Below are 21,691 nucleotides of genomic sequence, written 5' to 3'. Positions count from 1 at the left end.
AAGTTTGCCCTTTCCATGTGAGATGAACTTAGAGAGAAAACGCAGCACTTTATCCCAGGTCTGTTTTTTTTAGAGTGTGGAAGGAGACTTAACTCTTTTCTCCAACAAACACCACAGCTTCTGAGACCAGGCTCAGAAAATGAGGACTAGCCAAGATGAAACTTCAACCAGTCCCCTTAGTCACTTGGGGAAGGAGTAGTATATAGTACATACTTCATTTCAAACTATCTTTGACAGCGGAAGTCCCGCCCCTCTTTACCGGAAATCCTGCCCCCTTAGGGGGTTCAAGTGACCCCTCAAACAACTCCCACAAGACCGTCAACCACTAGGGAGGGGTTTTGTAGCACCCTGACATTTGGTATGGTGGAAAAAGGAGCCTGCCAATAAAGTGTTGGAAAGGGGTCCATGTGACCCCTCAAACAACTTTCCCCGTCCCCACCGAACAGTAGGAAGGGATTTTGTGGCACCAGGATATATGGTTTGGTGGGAATAGGAGCCTGCCAATAAAGTGTAGGAAAGGGGTTCATGTGACCCCTCAAACCACTCTCCCCATCCCCGCCGACCACTAGGGAGGGGTTTTGTGGCACCAGGATATATGGTTTGGCAGGAAAGGGAGCCAGCGAATGAACTGCGGGAAAGGGGTTCATGTGACCCCTCAAACCACTCGTCCCATCACCACTGACAAATAGGAAGGGGTTTCATAGTTCTTGGACCACTGCAGGGGGAAAAGGGTATGGGAACAGGCCTGGGCATGCCCCATGTATTTAAGACCCTGGCTTTCAGGGGAGGGAGAAAACCATTCAGCCTGCTGCAGCCATGGCCTCCCCTCTGAAAAGCTCACCCTCTTCGCCTGCCAGGATCGAGACTCCCCAGATGGAGTCTGAAACCCCTGCTAGGGAATTGCTCAAGATGGAGAGCCCTGAAGAGAAGGAGAATGTGCCGCCTTCTGGGATGGGACTCCCCAGAAGCCCCCCGCTTGTGAAAATCATGCTTGGCATGCTTGGCAATTGATCAAGATGGATAGCCCCGAAGACCCAGAGACCCTGGTCAGCCCGACTGATTCTCAAGGCCCTCCCGAATCGCCTAACACCAGGGTGCTCAGATCAGTGTTTGAGAACCTCCCCCACTCGGCTTCATTCTCTGAGCGTTTGATGGGGTCTCCACCAAGGAAGAAAAACCGCTGTTGTGAAATCGTTGTTAGTGAAGAATTTCATATGCCGATACCTATGGAGCTTCTTTACAAGCTAGCGTGGGAAGAAGAGACTGTGCGTTTTCCCCCAAATGGCTGTGACTGTGGGTTTGTGCTTTTCCACACAGTATCCGAGTTTCCGGAGGCCGCGGCAATCAATATTGCGCAGGTAACTTTTTTTTTTTTTTTTTGCAGACATGATTGATACTCATTGTTGTATTAATGGGTTAGAAAGCAGAAAATATTAGAAATTAAGTTTGTTTTTTTATTTGTTAAAGGAATCCCCAGAGGAGAAAGAATGTCCCGGTTCTCCAAAGACCCCGAAGGTTCCAGGATATCAAGAAGGCCGTACAACTTTCTGTGACATTTTGGGCCTTCAGAAGACCCACGTGGAGCATTTCAGCCCAGACTGCCGCTCAGGCGCTATGAAATCACTAATCAGAGCTATGATGTATGCGATTGTTGGGTTTCAAAGTAGCTCTCAAGCCGAAAAAGTGTGAGCACCCCTGTATTAGAGAATATGTAGAAGTGTTAGATCAGTGTTTCTCAAACTGTGGGTCAGGACCCACTAGGTGAATCGTAAACCAATTTCAAGTGGGTCCCCATTTGTTTCAAAGTGTATTTTATTTTTAATATATTAGACTTGATGCTACCAAGGGATGTAACTGCATTTGGGGAAATGTTACAGATCTGTACTTTTTCACAGACTACCATAAATAGGCTTTTAACAATGAAAGTCAATGGGGCATACTCCCGGGTAAGTGTGGATAGGGTTGCAGCATTTGGGATGTTTGGGGAATTTTTTGAAAACTGAAAGTTTTGTGAGGGTTAGGAGGGTTCTTCTCTATTTTAATTTTTTTTAAAATTAAACTTATTGCAAATTTACTTAGGTCAAAATCCTAACCAACTTTTCAGCACTGGCATAGCTGTGCCAATTGGGCATGTGCTGTATCCTATAGTTCGGTAGCACTCATGGAGGCCTCCTCAGAGTAAGGGAATATTTTTCCTTACATCAGAAATGCATTGCCCTTATGTTGGAGGTAGAAAGTGGGTTAGGATTGTGCCCTTAATTAATTAGATTTGATTTTTGTTGTATGGGGAGTGTTTAAAACTTTCCTGCTTGATGACATCATTTCTAGGTTAATGACATCACTTCCAGTGAGTCCTGACTGATTGTTGTTCTAAAAAGTGGGTCCAGTGCTAACATGTTTGAGAAAGGCAGCCATAGCGCCTTCTGGGATGGCCCTCCCCCCCGGCCGACAGCAGGCTATGGCTGTTAGCGGATGGGCTGTGCAGCGGGGGAGGCGGCAGGTGTGCGTGCACCTGGGCAGCTCAGTTGGCTTCTGGCTTGCAACCCCCACCCACCTGTGCTTGACTAGTCTGAGGATAGCTGGCCGCTCTTTGAGGGCCGGGCAGGAATTCTTGGCTACCATATAGATTGGCATGAGGATGGTGGTTTTTTCACCTACCCTGGACTGCTTGTTGAGTTAAGGTGACTAATGGTTAGGAGCAGTGTTTCTTTGGAAAAAAAAAAAAAAAAAAGGTGCAGGAACTCACAACTTGTTAATCTCTTATTTGTTTATTTATTTTTAAACCTTTTTTATTGGAGAAATAAGTGATAAGATACAACTAGACAACACGTGATTAACATGTACAGAGGAGGCAAGCTAGGGCTTCAGGTCAACTGAATTTCTCTTCTTTTGAAGAGGTGCACCTTCTACCAGTATGCAACAGTCCCAGCAAGCATAATAGGTGTCCCCTTTTCTCACATTCCCACATGAAAGGCTCATCCCAGGCACCACCATCTCCCAAGAGTGGCATAAGAACATCAGAAGAACCCCGCTGAATCAGGGCAAAGGCCCATCTAATCCAGCTTCCTGTACCAACCAGTGGCCCACCAGATGCCTCAGGGAGCACACAAGACATCAAGAGAACTGCATCCCGGTGCCACTCCCTTACATCTGGCATTCTGAGGTAGCCCACTTCAAAAATCAGAAGGTTGCACATGCCCATCATGGCTTGTAACCTGTGATGGACTTTTCATCCAGAAATTTGCCCAGTCCCCTTTTAAAGGCATTAGGGTCAGACACTATAACCACATCCTGTGGCAAGGAGTTCCCAAGGTTAATGACACGCTGGGTAAGAACAATATTCTTTGGTCTGTTCTAACTCTCCCAACACTCAGTGTGAGTGAATGTCCCCTGGTTGTAGTGTTGGATGAGAGGGAAAAGAACTTCCCCCTATCCATTGCATGCATAATGTCTTTCCCACTGTTGTGTGGCAAGGCGTTCCACTGATTAATAATTTCTTTAATCTGTCCTAACTCTCCCAATGCTCAGTTTAAATGGATGCCCCTGGTTATGGTGTTGTGTGAGAAGGAAAAGAACATCCCCCTATCCGCTCTATCCATCCCAAGAGTTAAGGTGACTAATGGTTAGGAGAAATGTTAACCTAGGTAAAGGCATTAGCAGTGCAGGGTGGGGTAGGCAGAGTATTTCGTGGTGTCCAATCTAAAGCAGTAAGACCAAGGGATGAGCCAGGGCTGCTCCCATGATGCTTGAGGAGGCTGGTTGGCAAGCCCCTTGTCTGGGTTGGCCAGGCCTGTCATGGAAGGGTCCTGCAGGCCTGGCAATTCTGCTGCCTTACCCCTACTTTTGGGCAACGTTGAAAGGTGGACTTAATGATCTTTAAGTGATGCCTGGAGTCAGGTGGACTCCCTACGAGACGGGGGATGAAGACCTCTAGGGCCATTTCCCCCATTAGCACCCCTCACATTTGGGAGGGTTTTTGGGTTTACCCTCAGTTTACCCTGTTGCAGAATTATTGGTAACATCAGTAAAGTTGCTCATTAAATTCTAAAGACATAGCTTCTGGCATTCTTTGGGGGGTGCTGGAGTAACGACTGTGTTAAAGAGTAATTTTCTCACAGATTTATTTATTTATTTAATCAAAACTGAGAAATGCAGAACATGGTGCGATGTGTTTTTATTTTATCACCAAAAAACCCACCTGGAGTCATTGTTTACGTCCAAGCATTGCCTAACTCTAAGAGAGTGCAAGTTTTTCACCTATTATTTCAGAGAGGTTTGGCTGAGATGAATGGAACAAACATATTTCAAGTTGCCCCATCTGAGCCTGTGTGACCTCAGGGAGAAATAGATGTCTTCTGTCTCAGGGAGGTTTTTATCTGCTTCATAATTATCAAAATAACAGTGATTTTCTCCCCTACCTTCAAAACAAAATTCAAGTGAAAAACATATGCAGTTAAATCCTCAGCTCACTTCTATGCTGTTTGCAGAGGGTCACTCAGCTGTGTGTGTGTGGGGGGGGGGGGAGGGTGATATTCAGGAAAGCTGTTGAACTCATTCCGTCCACTATTCTGCTTGTGGAGGTGACTATGTGTAGCTGTGGCATGGCTAAGAATGTATCTATAGTTAGATTGCTACTCGTGGGCTTGTTTTTCCAGTTGCTGTTCCTCCCTGTTGTGTGCCAGGGCAGAATAGAGTCCTATGATTTTAGAACTCTCCAAGACAATGTGTATAAGCCAGGAGAAGCCATCGTTGGGGGGATCCTTTGCTTAATAATTTCTTTATCAAATTTACTTAATTTTAGAGAAGTTCCAGATAACACTCATAACATTTCTGGGTAAGATCTCCTTGATTATTGTAAAGGAAATTGATATTTACCTGATGAGGTCCAGGGTCTCTAACAGCTGCAAGAGGAAGTTCCAGAGTTTACCTGGAACTCTGATTACCACGTAATGAATCTGTAGTGATTGGGACAGATAGATCCATTCAATTCTTATTTATAATGAATTTATTAGCGCACATAATTTTCCCATAATTAAAGAGTTTTAAGTTCTTCAAGGGTTTGCAACACTAGAAATAGATCAAATCAATTGTTGGAAATTTCAAAATGTCTACTAATAGGCTCCAATACTGATTAATATTTAATTAACCTCTGACTTCTGTCAAGTGTAAAAAATTAATGGGCTGAGTCAACATGTACTGATACTGTCCGTGGGTCAACTTTTATTCTTCTTTTATTGAATATGTGCTTGATTGACCTGATTTCTGTGGGAGTAGTATTTTTGAACTTGCACTTTGAAAATCTTGCGTAACCAGGTATATTTGGGCTCTCTGTGTAGAGTGGTTACTAAAACAGTTTAAAAAGTCACTGCACTTGTGGGTCTGGGTCAGATCCTCCTGTTTCTGTTGGCTCTGACCTGAGCAAATAAATGCTTCTCAGTCAATCCACACCTCAGTTTGCTTTAACCTAGGGAACAGTCAAATGTTTATATAAATAATCACAACAACATATAATATTATATATAATAGTGACATTGTCATTCATCATTAGTCAGAATAATAATAATAATAATAATAATAATAATAATAAATTGTCTGCTCTGCCTGGACAATTTGAAGTTATATAGAAAGTCCCAGTCTGAAATAGAATCATTCATAAGCACCATTCATATATATATAATGATATTGCAATGGAGTTTGGAATAGATAAGTGTGCTGCCTTAATAATGAATAGAGGGAAAATAATAAAAACTGAAGGAATAGAATTACCCAATTGCCAGTATTAAGAACTTGGATAAGAAAGAACACGATAAATATCTGCACATATTTCAGGCAGACAGCATCAAACATTGAAGTTGAAAGATTGAAACTGAATACATCAGGAGAGTCAGAAAATTTCTGAACTCCAAACTTAACAATGGGAGCACTATACAAGCCATAAATACCTGGGCTATACTCATCATTAGATACACTGCAGCAATTGTAGACTGGACACAGGCAGAGCTAAAGACATTAAGACCAGGAAAATAATGACCGTCAACCATGCTCTGCACCCTTGCAGTCATGTGGTCAGACTGTATCTCCCTCACAGTTCAGGTGGAAGAGGAATGCTGCAAGTCCATCTAACAGTAGAGGAAGAAAATAGAGGCCTGGAAGAATATACAAAGGATAGGCAAGAGGATGTACTTAAAATGGTTAACAATGAGAAATTATTTAACGCCAGTTTATTTACTGTAAAAAGACTGCACAGACTACAAACAAAGGCATGATAAGGTAGCAACATTGATACACTGGAACATCTGTGGAAAATACAAGCTACCTGCAGCCAAAAACTGGTGGGACCACAAATTTAAAAGGTCACTGAAAATGAAGATCCCAAAATATTATGGGATTTCTGACTACAGACAGACAAACATCTATTGCACAATACACCAGACGTAACTGTAGTTGAGAAGAAATAAAAACAAGTCAAAATCATCTATATAGCAAAACAAAGGGACAGCAGAGTGGAGGAAAATGAGCTGGAAAAAATAATAAAATACAAAGATTTCCAAGTAGAAATTGAGAGGCTGTGGTAGAAGAAGACCCAAGTGATGCCAGGGGTGATTGGCACCCTTGGTGCTGTCCCAAAACACCCTGAAGAGCATCCCAGGTCCATGGGAAGGACTCAGTGTCTGGATAAAACAATCCAGCCAAAATATCTGACTGTGTGAAAATATAATAATAATAATAATAATAATAATAATAATACTGTATTATACAATTGTTATAAGTAATAATTATGACACATATCTGTGGGTCTACAGAGCAATGGTGGTTGTTCAATGTATATGATCTCAGATAGCATTTTCTGAGCCTCAGTATTAACTTCATTTCAGAAGAGGGATTCCATATTACCAGCATGCCCTCTCCTTGATGTTTGCCATTCACGAGATCAATAAAAATCCCAGGCTCTTGCCCAACACCACCTTGGGATTCCACATCTATGACAACCTGTTTAATTCAAGGAGCAACTACGAAAGAATCCTGGACCTCTTATTCACACAGCCAAAGCTCGGCCCCAATTACAAGTGCGATAGGAAAAATGTGTTGTCTGTCATTGGGGGATTCACTAAAGAAAACTCCCTCCAAATGGCCAATATGTTCAATGTCTACAAGATTCCGCAGGTATGTGTATGGGGCATGGTTGGGCACTTTCCGTGTAGATTTAAGGCCCAATCCTATCCAACTTTCCAGCACCGATGCAGCTGCAATGCAGCCCCAAGGTAAGGGAGGAAAGTTCACTTACTTTGAGGAAACCTCCATGAACGCCCCCCCCCCCCATCCATGCAGGATGCAGTGCATACCCTGTTGGCACAGCTGCATCAGTGCTGGAAGGTTGGATAGGATTGGACTCTTTCTCTTCAGATAAATTACAGTGAAAAGCCTTTTTATTATACAGCAACAGGGGACTGTTATTTATAAGCATAGACACCGTATGCCTCACACATTTCTATGACTTGTGCTCACTATGTTACATTTGGTCAGAGACATCTTCATGCTTGCAATTTCATAGTAGCATTTTAAATTTCACAACAGTCAGCTGAAAAGTTGCTGCATTTTCCTTCTTATGACTGGAAAAGGAAGAACAGAAAATTGAACTTGTCACTTTGGAAGCCGGAAACATTTTCAAGACCCACAGCTGTGTCCTATGGACCTTCTATAACAGTGGGACTCGCATCCTACTGGAGTAAAAGGCCCTTCCACCGTGCCAAGATTGCATGACTGCTGGGAAGCTACTGCAAGGCAACTGTAGCCTGCTGCTGTGGATACCCAGACAGTAGCAGGGCTTGTAGACTTGTGTGGAGGGTGGTTCATGGGTGGGGACGGGAAGGAACCAGGGGGATGTTGAAGGCAGGAGGGGGTGGATCCAGTGTCATTGACTTTCACTGGATCCTATCCCTCATTTTGCAACCCATCTGATGGCTCTTCTGGGCATCCACCACCCAAATAGCTCATGAGGGTCTGAGGAGATCCACAGATAAGTGGATGGCCTACATACCTCCTGCAGACTGTCTGATTGCTGCCTCCCACCATTGCAGGCGGTGTTGTCCCTTGGCATGGCTGCATGCTATAATGTAGTGGGGGAACAACATTGGACTGTCAGTTATTGCAATGCAGCCCCAAAGTAAGGGAAAGTTCCCTTACTTTGAGGAAACCTCCATGACCGAGTTGGCACAGCTGCATCAATGCTGGAAGGTTAATAAGTACTGTTAATAATAATAATAATAATAATAATAATAATAATAATAATAATAATAATAATAAGGTTGGATAGGATTGGACCCTTTCTCTTCAGATAAATTACAGTGAAAAGCCTTTTTACTATACAGCAACAGGGGACTGTTATTTATAAGCATAGTCACTGTATACCTCATACATTTCTATGACTTGTGCTCACTATATTACATTTGGTCAAAGACATCTTCATGCATGCATTTTCATAGTAGCATTTTAAATTTCACTGAAAAGTTGCTGCATTTTCCTTCTTATGACTGGAAAAGGAAGAACGGAAAATTGAACTTGTCACTTTGGAAGCTGGAAACATTTTCAAGACCCACGGCTGTGTCCTGTGGGCCTTCTATAACAGTGGGACTCGCATCCTACTGGAGCAAAAGACTCTTCCACCGTGCCAAGATTGCATGACTGCCAGACCATTTGAGGCGGCTGCTGCAAGGCAACTGTAGCCTGCTGCTGTGGATACCCAGACAGCAGCAGGGCTTGTAGACTTGTGTGGAGGGTGGTTCATGGGTGGTGACGGGAAGGAACCAGGGGGACGTTGAAGGCAGGAGGGGGTGGATCCAGTGTCATTCACTTTCACCGGATCCTATCCCTCATTTTGCAACCCATCTGCCGGCTCTTCTGGGCATCCACCAGCCAAATGGCTCATGAGGGTCTGAGGAGATCCATAGATAAGTGGATGGCCTATATACCTCCTGCAGACTGTCTGATTGCTCCCTTCCACCATTTCAGGCAGTGTTGACCATTGGCATGGCTGCATGCTGTAATGTAGTGGGGGAACAGGATTGGACTGTTAGTTATACTCCTGCAGTGTACATTTCATTGATTGGATGAAAACATACAAATTAACAAAGAGTACAGGAGGTCCATGTTATCCACGGAACTGGCACTAGCTGATTTCATAATGTGCTGTACCAAACCAGGCCCACCCTCAAGCCCTCCAAACCTAATCAGAGCTGTGCTCCAGTCAGGTCCAGAGGCTTTTCTCAGGCTCACAGATGCTTCTCTCTCCACAGAGAGGCCTCAGAGTATACATGTGTTGGGAATTACAATGACCATTGCCCTCTGCTTCATGCTGGGGGTAGGGTGGGAGGATTGCTTCAATGGGCCAGCCCTCAAACTCTATCTGGTCACCAGCCATCCTCTTATATACTTAGCCTCCCTGAGTGTCATCAGGGTCTTCTAATTGCCACACCACCCTTTCTATTCCACCTTTTCATCCCACCATAGCCCTGCCTGAGGCCATGCCCACTTAAAGGGCCTTTCAGCTGCCATGTCCTTACCACCATGGCTTGTTCATTAGATGTCCAATGAGCAGGACCTGATGAAAGGTGAGACAGAAATATTCTCATCAATATGATAATAAATACCTGTGGGATGTAATCAAAGTAGAAAGAAGAGAAAGATGTATGACTGAATCATTTGAGAAACCATGTCAGTGGAAACCTGTTATATCTTCTAGATATAGGTAATGTTCTTCCTTTCTCTAGTTCACTTATGGTATAGCTGAGAGGCCGGGCAGTGGAAGAACAGACTTTCCTTCCTTTTACTGGACTGCACCAAGAGAATCTCTCCATCACATTGGGGTTGTCCAGCTAGTCCGGCATTTCCGATGGACATGGATTGGCCTTGTGGTTTCAGATGATGATGATGGAGAAAACTTTGTTCAGAGTCTCACACCTCTACTTTCTCTGAACAGCATTTGCATTGCATGGTTGCTGAGGAATGAAGACCAACCATATTTTGATGAAAGTTATTTTTCAAAAATTGAGGAGGTTCAATCAACCATGTTAATAACTGAAGTCAAAGTGATTGTTGTGGGTGGGGACTCAAAGTGGCTCATGTGGTTTACAAATTACATAGAATTTATGGATTCTAATCAAGGGACCTATATAGGGAAGGTCTGGATCATGCCACCTAACTGGGCTATTGGTGTCATTGGCGAAGCATTGGCAGGGACAAACATTTTACATGGAACATTCTCTTTCTTATTTCACACAAATGCAGTACCAGAATTTGAAGACTTTCTTCTGATGTTAAAGCCTGATGAGACACTCAGGAACTTTCTCTGTATGCTATGGGACTTGGAATTCATATACTGTCAAAAATGTAAAGGGAAAAATAAACTGAGGAAACCGCCCATGTCCCTCTTTGAGATGAGTATGTCTGGTGAGAGCTATGGTATCTACAATGCTGTCTATGCTGTGGCACATGCCCTGCATGACTACATCCACTTGACCAAAAAACGAGCCCTGCAACACAGAAGCAAATCCAAATCTTTCATTGTTCAGCCATGGCAGGTAAAATCACTGTTAGAATGAACACGAGTTGATGTGATGTGGTGGATATAACAGTGAGCTGAGATTTAGGACTGAATGGATCTCACCTCTCCATTATCACTAAGTGTTGTTAGGCAAGGCTCTCTCTCTCTCTCTCTCTCTCTCTCTCTCTCTCTCTCTCTCTCTCAACTCCTCAGCTGCAATGTGGGGATAGTTTGTGATCTTCCCTGATGTCTGAAATCACACAGCAAACTGGTCAGTAGAAAACTTACTGCAAGAAAGTGGGTACAGAGTAGGATAAAAATAGCCAACATGAATGAATACATGTTGAATGTTGTCTAGCTGATAGGAAAGTGAGAGAAAATTCTTATTCCTACCCAAGTCAGACCTAAAATATTGAATAGCAGAATGGCTGAATCACTGCAGGTTCTTACCAACTTTGCTAGATTCACTAATGTTGCTAAAAAACACCCCAGAAGATATATACCCCAGTAAATTCACACTGACAAGAAATGATGGCATAGTGGAGAGCTGACAGCTGCCTTAATGGAATCTCTTGCTATGCACTTCAGGTGCAATGATAAAAATGGCATCAGGATGCTAGACTATATGCTTAGTGATTATTGCTGGTAGCTAATGCCTGATTCGATCCCCATCCCAAGTGATGTGCTTTACAAATGTCGTAAAGCAGCCTTTCCCATTGAGTGCAGTGGGCCCACCAGTGGGAAGGCCATAGTGACCACTTGTGCACTTGTGGGTCCATTGATGCTCGCTGACGCAGCTAAGCCCATGTAGGGGGTTTGAGGGAGGAGGGAGGGGATGTACCATGGTAGGGGTGGGTGGAATGGGGAAGAAGTGTGTGGAAAGAAAGTGATGGGGGAGGAGGCAGAATCAATAGTGGGACAATTGCCAAATCCCAGCCCCATTCCCAGGCCTGATTCACCTGCACAGAACAACACCGACTTGCACCAGTGATTGACCTGGTGTGGGTCTGAGTTGTCCTGTAGCAGCTTCTAGGATGTACACAGGGTCAGGGGGACAAATGTCCCCTTACCCTCAGGAGACCACCAGCAGACAAAAGTCCCCTGTGGAATGCAGCAAAATCTGCATTGCTTTACTGGCACTTAGGTAGGATTGGCTGTAACTGAGCTGTTGCATGACCAGTAGGAACTTCCACTTGTACCACTGGGATGTGGGTTTCCTGGTTTACCAAGGTTCCCCTGTTGAGGTGTAGCTCTTTCTGCCACAAGGCATGCTTTTCTGAAGGGTTTCTGAGATATCTTGTGCAGTGGGCAGAAAGCATTGGAAGTTCCCAATCTGTTTGAGCGGGATATCTATGATTGCAGTTCTGCTTGCGTTGTAGGATTCAAATTCAGAAAATTTCAGTCCAATCCTAGGGTGCCGCCATGTCACAAAATGGGATGCACCATAGAGCGTAGCCCTGCCACCACCCTAAACCATGAGCAGCCATGCCAAGCAGCAATGACACCTGCAAGAGTCCCAATAGTGGGCGGAACAGGGCAGGGACTGGGGTGGGGATGAGAATCTGTTCAGGGCAGGAAGGAGGCACTAAGCAGCAATAGCAGCTCCACCGATATTCTATCCCATTTCCCAGCCTTGATACACCTACCTGAGTTCACTTGGACTTGCACCCGCAACATCGCTAGTGCAAGTCAGAGTAGAACCACTGGACAGCAGAGACTAACCCTGGGACAAGGGAACTTTGACTAATCTAGGAGAGACCGCCATCATTGCCATCCCAACGTAATGAAGCTTGTATACTGGGAGTTCAGTTGCATCAGCAAGGCGGGGGGGGGGCGATAATTTTGATAGATTCTGTTAATGGTATTTTGTCCCACTCTAGCTCCACCCTTTCCTGAAGAACATCCATTTCAACAATGGTGCTGGGCATCAAGTCTTCTTCAGAAATGGAGAATTCATCTCTGGCTATGATATCATCAACTGGATCACTTTCCCCAATCAAACCTTCCTTAAAGTCCCTGTTGGAATGATTTCACCCAGCCAAGAATTCACTATCAATGATGATGCCATTGTGTGGAACAAAAGACTGAAGCAGGTTTAGATATACTATAAATCTGAATTTGGAATATGTGTTGCATGGTTATTTCCCATTTTATCGATCCCATTTCTCCATGAACAATTGATCATATGTATGTTTTCATCCTCACCAGTAGGGCAAGCAGTTGCAAATTCAGTTCCTAGTTCAGTCCTATGAGTTGCCCTCTCCTACTTTAATTAGACTTCTCATTCTTTTTTTTTTTTTAATGTCTCCTTGCCTAAAGGGCCATGATCAGTTTCTTTGTTAGATCTTATTTTGCAGTGTATAAAAATATGCTTTGCGTATTCAGCTGTGCTGTGAATGAGTTCATTTGCACAGCTCTGCCAACAACAGGACCATCCAATTTTTTTTACTGATTAGGTGCCACCCCATTCCACATGCGTTGAAAGCTGTCATCTTGGATACAGCAGGAGAGTTGAGGAGGGAAAGCCCATTTGTTGCTATGATTGCACCCCATGCTCAGAAAACACAATTTCTAATCAGACAGGTAAGTGCAATCATAGAATTGGTAGATGGTGACATTGTCAAAGACTTCTTGACATTTTGAAAGATGGGCCCTAGCACCGAGTGAGTGCAGGGCCACGGAGCATCGGAGAGGTAAGTGGAGGCATGGGTGGAGGCGGAGAGGAGGTGTTCTGGGGGAGGGAGCAGGGAGGAAGTGAGGTGGGACCAGTAGAACAAAGCTCTACTGGATCCAGGGCCTCCATGTGGGGCTTGCTGCCCTACGTGGAGGCTCTTGATTCACCACTGACCTGTGGATTGGCAGTGAATCGAGTAGGCCCATTGCGGGGCTGCACTCTTTACCTGGGGGAAGGGGACTAAAGTCACAGGATGCGGCAGCAGCCATTTTCTGGGCCGCTACAGCCCTGCGCCCTGGGCAGCTCAGGATTGGGTTATCAGTCATTTGTTGGTAAGAATCTTCAAGTTACTTCAAGTTTATTTTCTTGACCTCAGAGTTTATTTCCAAAAAGGTAAATAAAATGACAGCCAATCAAATGCCCAAACAAAATAATTCAAAAAGAAAAGTGGATACCAAGATGAGGTATCGAAAAATCAAACTGCATTTCAGTCCAATTATTCTCTCAGATGGTTAGAAGTAATCAAGACAGATCTAAGAAGCCCCATTGAGGACAAGGCAGTGGTGGAGTAGGTCAGTTATAATCAATCAATCAATCAACAGCCAGGGGCTGTATCAGCACTGCTGCACAGTCTGGGCCAGCATTGGCTAGGATTGGGCCGGGCAATGCTTGGGAATTCATTGCCAGTTTCATAATTTGTATTCCTAATAATCCACTTGGGATGTGCCAAATATGAGGAATTGTGAGGTGAGATTATGGAAGATGCTATGCACTGGGGACTGTATGTCTTTGATCTTGCCCTCAACAAACATGGCTTTTCGTACTCATGAGTCTGTGGTGCTTGGTAACTCACATAATGTGGACACATCCTTTCCCCATACTTTTGCTGCTCATTTTGATTCTCATATTATACACTCCTTTCCATTCTTCCTATTGACTATTATGGGGCTTACTTCTGAGTAGACACGCCTAGGATTGGGTATCAAGTCCATTGTTTGCCATGTGTGCTGACTGGGCAGCCAGAGAAGCCTGGAGGAGATCTGGGCAAGAACAAGGAGTGAGAAGGAGGGAGTCAGGGGCAGGCAAGCAGGTAGGAAGCCAGTGGGCCTGCTGAGGCCACCAGCCTAAGAATGGGCTGGCTGAGGGTCCACAAAAGTCCCTTCTCCTTGCCACAGTTGCCTGCAGCTCCCCAACGTGATCCTCCCTGCCTTGCCTTGCCTTGGACTTTCAGAGGAAGGGTGCTGGGCCACAATCCTATCCACACTTTCCCAGGAGTAAGCCCCATTGACTATAATGGGACTTACTTCTGAGTAGACACACCTGGGCTGGGCTCTCAAGTTCCTCTCCTAGCCCCACTTTCCTGGGAGTAAGCCCCATTGAATATAATGTGCATGACTTTACACTTACTGACATTGAAGCGCATCTGCCATTTTGCTGCCCATTCTGCCAGTCTGGAGAGATCCTTCTGGAGCTCCTCACAATCACTTCTGGACTTCACCACTCGGAAAAGTTTGGTGTCGTCTGCAAACTTAGCCACTTCACTGCTCAACCCTCTCTCCAGGTCATTTATGAAGAGGTTGAAAAGCACCGGTCCCAGGACAGATCCTTGGGGCACACCACTTTTCACCTCTCTCCATTGTGAAAATTGCCCATTGACACCCACTCTCTGCTTCCTGGCCTCCAACCAGTTCTCAATCCACGAGAGGACCTGTCCTCAAATCCCCTGACTGTGGAGTTTTTTCAGTAGTCTTTGGTGAGGGACCATGTCAAACGCCTTCTGAAAGTCCAGATATATAATGTCCACGGGTTCTCCCGCATCCACATGCCTGTTGACCTTTTCAAAGAATTCTATAAGGTTCGTGAGGCAAGACCTACCTTTACAGAAGCCATGCTGACTCTCCCTCAGCAAGGCCTGTTCGTCTATGTATTTTGAGATCCTATCTTTGATGAGGCATTCCACCATCTTACCCGGTATGGATGTTAGGCTGACCGGCCTATAGTTTCCCGGGTCCCCCCTCTTTCCTTTTTTAAAAATAGGCATGACATTTGCTATCCTCCAATCTTCTGGCACCGTGGCCATTTTGAGGGACAAGTTGCATACCTTAGTCAAGAGGTCTGCAACTTCATTCTTCAATTCCTTAATAACTCTTGGGTGGATGCCATCAGGGCCCGGTGACTTATTGATCTTTAAGTTATCAATGAGGTCTGAAACATCTTCTCTTTTAACCTCTATCAGACTTAACTCCTCGGTCAGGAGGGGCCGTTCGGGCAGCGGTATCTGCCCGAGGTCTTCTGCCGTGAAGACAGATGCAAAGAACTCATTTAATTTCTCTGCCATCTCTAAGTCTCGTTTTAACTCCCCTTTCCCTCCCTCACCATCCAGAGGGCCAACCACTTCTCTGGCGGGTTTCCTGCTTCTAACATATTTGAAGAAGCTTTTATTATTCCCCTTAATGTTGCTGGCCATGCGTTCCTCATAGTCTCGCTTGGCCTCCAGTATCACCTTCTTACATTTCTTTTGCCACAGTTTATGTTCCTTTTTATTCTCCTCATTAGGGCAAGACTTCCATTTATGGAAGGAAGCTTCCTTGCCCTTCACAGCCTCTCTAACTTGGCTGGTTAGCCATGCGGGCACCCTCCTGGATTTAGTGGAACCCTTCTTTCTTTGCGGTATACACCTCTGCTGGGCCTCTATTACTGTTGTTTTAAGCAGCCTCCATGCACTCTGGAGAGATTGGGCTCTTTTTACCCTCCCTTTCAACCTCCTTCTAACCAGGCTCCTCATTTGAGGGAAGTCCGCCCTTCGGAAGTCAAGAGTTTTTGTTAGAGATTTGCCTGGTATTCTTCCCCCAACGTGCATGTCAAAACGGATCACAGCATGATCATTGTTCCCCAATGGCTCAGTAACATTGACATCTCTAACCAGGTCCTGCATACCGCACAATATTAAATCCAGAGTCACCTGTCCTCTGGTGGGCTCCGTGACTAGCTGATCTAAGCCACAGTCATTTAGCACGTCAAGAAATCCGGTTTCCTTATCGTGACCAGAACACAAATTGACCCAGTCAATATGAGGATAATTGAAGTCCCCCATGATTACAACCCTGTTCCTCCTTGTCACCTCCCTGATCTGTTTCCTCATTTCAAGGTCCCCATCCGATTTCTGGTCTGGAGGACCCCCAGTATTACATCGCTGCACAAGCCTGGTAATTTAACCCACAGAGATTCTACGGTGGAGTCAGACCCACCTTCAATCTCTACTTTGCTGGATTCTATCCCTTCCTTAACATAAACGGCCACCCCACCTCCAACACGCCCCTGCCTGTCCCTCCTGTAGAGTTTATAGCCCGGGATTGCGGTATCCCACTGATTCTCCGCATTCCACCAGGTTTCCGTTATGCCCACTATGTCAATATTTTCCCTTGACACCAGACATTCCAGTTCTCCCACCTTTGCTCGTAGACTTCGGGCATTCGCATAAAAGCATTTGTACACGGAATGCCCCAGGATGCGCTGCTTATTCGCTCCTTTGTCCCCGCATCCTCTCATTGTGCCAAACCATCTATCACATCCCATCACACTACCTTTCCCAATTTCTAATCCTACTCTGCCTTTGTCTTGTTGTTCTCTAACCTCCCCATCCTCATCCCATAGGGATGAGGAGTCCCGAACCGGATGCCCCTCGGCTCCTGTCGGCCTTCCCCCAGGGATCAGTTTAAAAGCTGCTCTGCCACCTTTTTAATGTTATGCGCCAGCAGTCTGGTTCCATTCTGGTTCAAGTGGAGCCCGTCCCTCTTGTACAGGCCCCGCTTGTCCCAAAAAGTTCCCCAGTGCCTAACGAATCTAAACCCCTCCTCCCTACTCCACCGTCTCATCCACACATTGAGACCCCTGATCTCCGCCTGCCTAGCTGGCCCTGCGCGTGGAACAGGTAGCACTTCAGATAACGCTACCTTTGAGGTCCTGGCTTTCAGCTTCCTGCCTAAAAGCCTAAATTTGGCCTCCAGGACCTCCCAGCTACACTTGCCCACGTCGTTGGTGCCGACATGCACCACAGCCGCTACCTCTCCCCCAGCACTGTCTACTAGCCTGTTTAGACAAGAAGTGATGTCCGCAACCTTTGCACCAGGCAGGCAAGTCACCATGCGGTCCTCACATCCATCGCAAACCCCCCTCTCTATGTTTCTAATAATCGAATCCCCCACTACAAGAAGCCCCCGACCCCCCTCCCGCTGAGGAGTATCCTGAGTGCGTTCGGATATGGGCCTATCCCCTGGAGAAGGGGTTCCCCCTAGGGGATTGTTTCCCTCCTCTCCAGGATGACGTCCTCCAGTCCCGAGACTTCCCACCCAGGCAGCCGAGGAGCTGCACGCCTGAGGTTGGGACGAAGCCTGATTGTCCCCAGAAGTCTCCCCATGGTCCTCCTCTGCCTGCTTGCGCTTCTCCAGGTCGGCCACCAAGGCTTCAAGGGAGCGGACGCGTTCCCTGAGACCCTGGAGCTCCTTGCACCGAGGACACACCCATGACTTATGCCCCAGAGGCATATAATCATACATGTGGCACTCGATGCAGAACACTGGATAGCCCCCACCCTGCTGCTGGCTGTCTGACTGCATAGCTTTTTGTTGTTGTTGTTGTTGTTGTTTTATTTAGGGGTCCTTTTATAAACCCTACACTGTATAGCAGCACTCTTCTCAAGGGAAGAGGAAGGACAGTGTATGGGGCCCTGGCCTCCTCACCCTGCTGCTGAACTCGCCCAGATGCTAAACTCTCGTGCCTTACCTGGCACTTAGTTCCCGAGGCACTGGGTTCCCAGAGGCTACACACGTCTGGAGAGAGCCTCATGCGATGGCCGGCCTAGCTTTATACTCCTGGCTGGCTCCTCCTCCCTCCTTCCTTCCTGATTGAAAGGGGGCTGGCCTTCCCAGGTGAGTTTACAAAAGCTCAGGAAGACAACAAGGCTGCTGATGGGCATAACCTACTCTGCAGGCTCCTGAATGGACTGCTTGGATTAGCCTAATGGGGCTCTTAATGGGTTGGGAATTGCCCCTTACTAGGTTTTTTCCCTCCTAGTTCTGTTCTCTTAGGCTGGACTGTTTTTGTAACCTCAAGCTAGTTTTTATTTGTGTTTGTTTAATTATTTATTGCTCTCTAGATCCTGTGTCCTATGTCCCAATTTACTGAACTGTTTAGGTTATGTTCTAACTTAGATTAGGTTTAACCTGGGTTAAGTATAGGTTTAATTTAAACAAGTAGAAAAACCTGCTTTCCACTTTATCCTCCTCCCTTCCTTCGATTAGGTGCTACCTTAGGTGCAGCTAACTTTCAACTTTGATTTAAATGCCTGTCCCTTGGGCTCTTACTCACGAGTAGGACTCTGCTCTTACTCACGAGTAGGACTCTGCTCCTCCCTTATGGTGCTAACTTTCAATTTTGATTTAAGGTTTAATTAAAGGTAAGGTTAAGGTTAGAAGACAGGGAGTTAGAAAGACAAAGCGTTAGAATGAGTACACTTACCCTCTTGTTGTCTTCCTCCTCCTCCAAAACTCAGAGGTCTACTTGCCTTCTCCTCGCCCAGATGCTAAACTCTCCTAGGATGCCTAGGATTGGGCTTTTGGTCATGCTTTTCTGAAATACAGGAGCAGCAATGGGGGGGGGAGAATGTGATGCAAGTTATTCTGGACCTTTTTGAGGGGAGGCACAGTAGGAGATGTGCTAACTGCAATTATGAGATGGGGGAATGTGCCTGTGGGAGGGGCTGGGGTGGGGGAGAGGAGGAGAGAGAAGTGCCAATTGCCTGCTCATTTATTTGAGAAAAAGAGTGCAACCAAAAGCCCAATCCTAGGCATGTCTGCTCAGAAGTAAGTCCCACTAGGCACATCCCCCCATGTCCCCCCCCAGCCTTTGGCTGCAATCCTTACCACACTTTCCTGAGAGTAAGCCCCATTGAACAAAATAGGACTTACTTCTGAGTAGACCTGGTTAGGCTTGTGCCCTTTGTCATGTAATGATTTAATTGTATTAATTAAAATTAAATGTAATGTAGTAATTTAATGTAAGTAAAAAACTGGGAGTGTGCCTTGACAATTTTAGTGCCTTGACAGTGTGCCATGAGCTGAAAAAGGCTGCAAATGGCTGCTCTAGTAGAAACCCTCTTGACTGCAGAATCCTCATATCAACAGGGACTTTTCGCACCATAGTCCCTGGTAAATCCCCTTGGCAAAGAACATGAGACTCAATTTCCTCATGCTGATGGATCATACTGCATGTTAATGCCTCTTTAAAGAACTTGTAATAACAATTTTTTTTCATATACAGGGTGTCCATAAAGTCCGTGTGCACTTTAAATAATTTATAACTTTGTAAGTATTTGTGCTAGAAAGAATCTGTAAAAAGTATTAGAAAGAAGAAAATCTATATTTTTTTATTGTTTTATTGTACTTTTTTAAGTTTCCACATGTCCACCATCATTAGTAATACAAAGGGTAATACGACTTTGCGGTTCTCCAAAAACGTTTGCCGATTGATTTACAGTAATGCCTGAAAACACATTAGCTATTTTAGCTTTCAAGTCATTTAATGAATGAGGTTTACTTGCATACACAATTGTTTTCACATGTCCCCATTAAAAAAAATCTAATGGAGTCAACTCTGGCGAATGTGGGGGCCAGACCATGGCTTATCATGGACAGAGCCTGTCTCTTTGAATTTCTTCATTCATTTGGTAATAGAGTTCCTATGAGGTGGTTCTTTACTGTATTCAATTCTAAACTTTCTTCGTACAGCAACAGTAGATTTCAGTTCAACCAACCAAAGGACACAGTTTACTTTTTCTTCCGTTGAAGCCATGGGTCATAAGTAATTCTGAAAAAGTATTTTTAAAGTTTAGCAAAATTGTTAAAAATATTGTGTTGAAGAAATGCTCAATAACTTTATTAAAAACTAGGTACACTGAGTTTTCTACTACTTTTTACAGATTCTTTCTAGCACAAATACTTATTTGTTATAAGTTATTTGTTATAACCTATTTGTTATAAGCACAAAGTTATAAATTTTTTAAAGTGCACACGGACTTTATGGACACACTGTATAATCTCACTGATCTCTAATTTAACTTAAAAAAAAAACTCATCAAAATTAATTGAAAACTAAATGTTTTTGACAATTTATTTAATAACTACCAGGCTGTATGACTGAAACCAGCTCAGGAACAAATATGTCCTTTCAGATGCAGATCATTGTGTTCCATGTGCAGAAAACCATTATTCAAATGAGAAGCATGATCAATGCATTCTGAAAACTCCATCCTTCCTTTCCTACCAAAAGCCCCTGGGCATTGTGATGGCTTCCCTTGCCATTTCCTGTGCTGTGATCACAGGTCTGGTGATGCAAACCTTCCTCAAGAACTGGGATACTCCCATTGTGAAAGCCAACAATCGGAACCTCACTTGTGTTCTTCTCAGCTCCATTCTGCTTTGCTACCTCTCTTCCCTGCTATTCATTGGGAAACCTGGAAAGATGACCTGCATTCTGCGACAACCAGCATTTGCCATCAGTTTCTCTGTGGCTATTTCTTGTGTGTTGGCAAAAACTATCATGGTGGTCCTTGTCTTCATGGCCTCCAAGCCTGGAAGCAAGATGAGGGCATTTCTAAACCAGAAAGTGACCAACTCCATTGTTATGACCTGTTCCTTCATTCAAATAGGTATCTGTACAGCATGGCTGTCATCTTCTCCCCCATTCCCAGATTCTGACATGCATGCAGAGATTGGGCACATCATACTGGAATGTAATGAAGGATCCCTCATTATGTTCTATTGTGTCCTGGGCTACATGGGCTTTCTGGCCACCATCAGCTTCACTGTGGCTTTCCTAGCTAGGAAACTACCAGATGCTTTCAATGAAGCCAAGTTCATCAGCTTCAGCATGCTGGTTTTCTGCAGTGTTTGGATCTCCTTTTTCCCAGCTTATCTGAGCACCAAGGGGAAGACAGTTGTGACAGTGGAAGTGTTTGCCATCCTGGCCTCCAACACTGGGCTGTTAGCTTGCATCTTTTTCCCCAAATGTTACATTATTGTTCTAAGAGCTGATCTCAACACCAAGAAACTGTTAGTAGAGAAAAGAAATTAAGGACATTGATTCTAAAAGGCTAATTATTTGTGATCCTCTGTATGTATCTGGGATAAACAACTGTACTTATTACAGAGGAGCTTAAGAAAGGTCCTTGTAAAAAAGGAATTGCAAAGTACTTAAAAAAAAAGTGGGGTGTATATTGGGACTGACACTAAAACCATTCAGATTCTTCAGATGGACCAGAACATCACCTACCAGATTGCTGACAGAGACAAAGAGATGGAAGCACAGAATTCCTGTTCTGAACCATCTACATGGGCTGGCAATTTGTTTGTAGCCCAACTGAAGCTGACTTGGCATTGAACAGTCTTAACAAGCTGGTGGCCTTATTGGAGGTGCCCCCC

The 21,691-nt window shown here is 44.8% G+C and overlaps 1 protein-coding gene across 1 annotated transcript; it reads left to right on the top strand.

Annotated features, from left to right (window-relative positions):
* The first annotated feature begins 1,016 nt into the window (after positions 1–1,016).
* LOC136652757 (vomeronasal type-2 receptor 26-like) lies at positions 1,017–21,344 on the top strand. Its single transcript, XM_066629679.1, has 6 exons — positions 1,017–1,358; positions 1,468–1,685; positions 6,876–7,164; positions 12,421–12,609; positions 12,997–13,123; positions 20,443–21,344. The coding sequence occupies exons 1-6, from the start codon at positions 1,017–1,019 to the stop codon at positions 21,342–21,344; spliced, it is 2,067 nt and encodes a 688-aa protein (XP_066485776.1).
* The last annotated feature ends 347 nt before the right edge of the window (positions 21,345–21,691 follow it).

Source organism: Tiliqua scincoides, chromosome 5, assembly GCF_035046505.1.
Source record: "Tiliqua scincoides isolate rTilSci1 chromosome 5, rTilSci1.hap2, whole genome shotgun sequence".
Lineage (NCBI taxonomy): Eukaryota > Metazoa > Chordata > Lepidosauria > Squamata > Scincidae > Tiliqua > Tiliqua scincoides.
This window is presented reverse-complemented; position numbering and strand designations above follow the sequence as displayed.

Coding starts and splice junctions, on each gene's coding strand:
- LOC136652757 (XM_066629679.1), top strand. CDS start 1,017: ATGGATAGCCCCGAAGACCCAGAGACCCTGGTCAGCCCGACTGATTCT. Junction 1,359..1,467: donor CGGCAATCAATATTGCGCAG/GTAACTTTTTTT, acceptor TATTTGTTAAAG/GAATCCCCAGAGGAGAAAGA. Junction 7,165..12,420: donor ATGTCTACAAGATTCCGCAG/GTATGTGTATGG, acceptor GTCCCACTCTAG/CTCCACCCTTTCCTGAAGAA.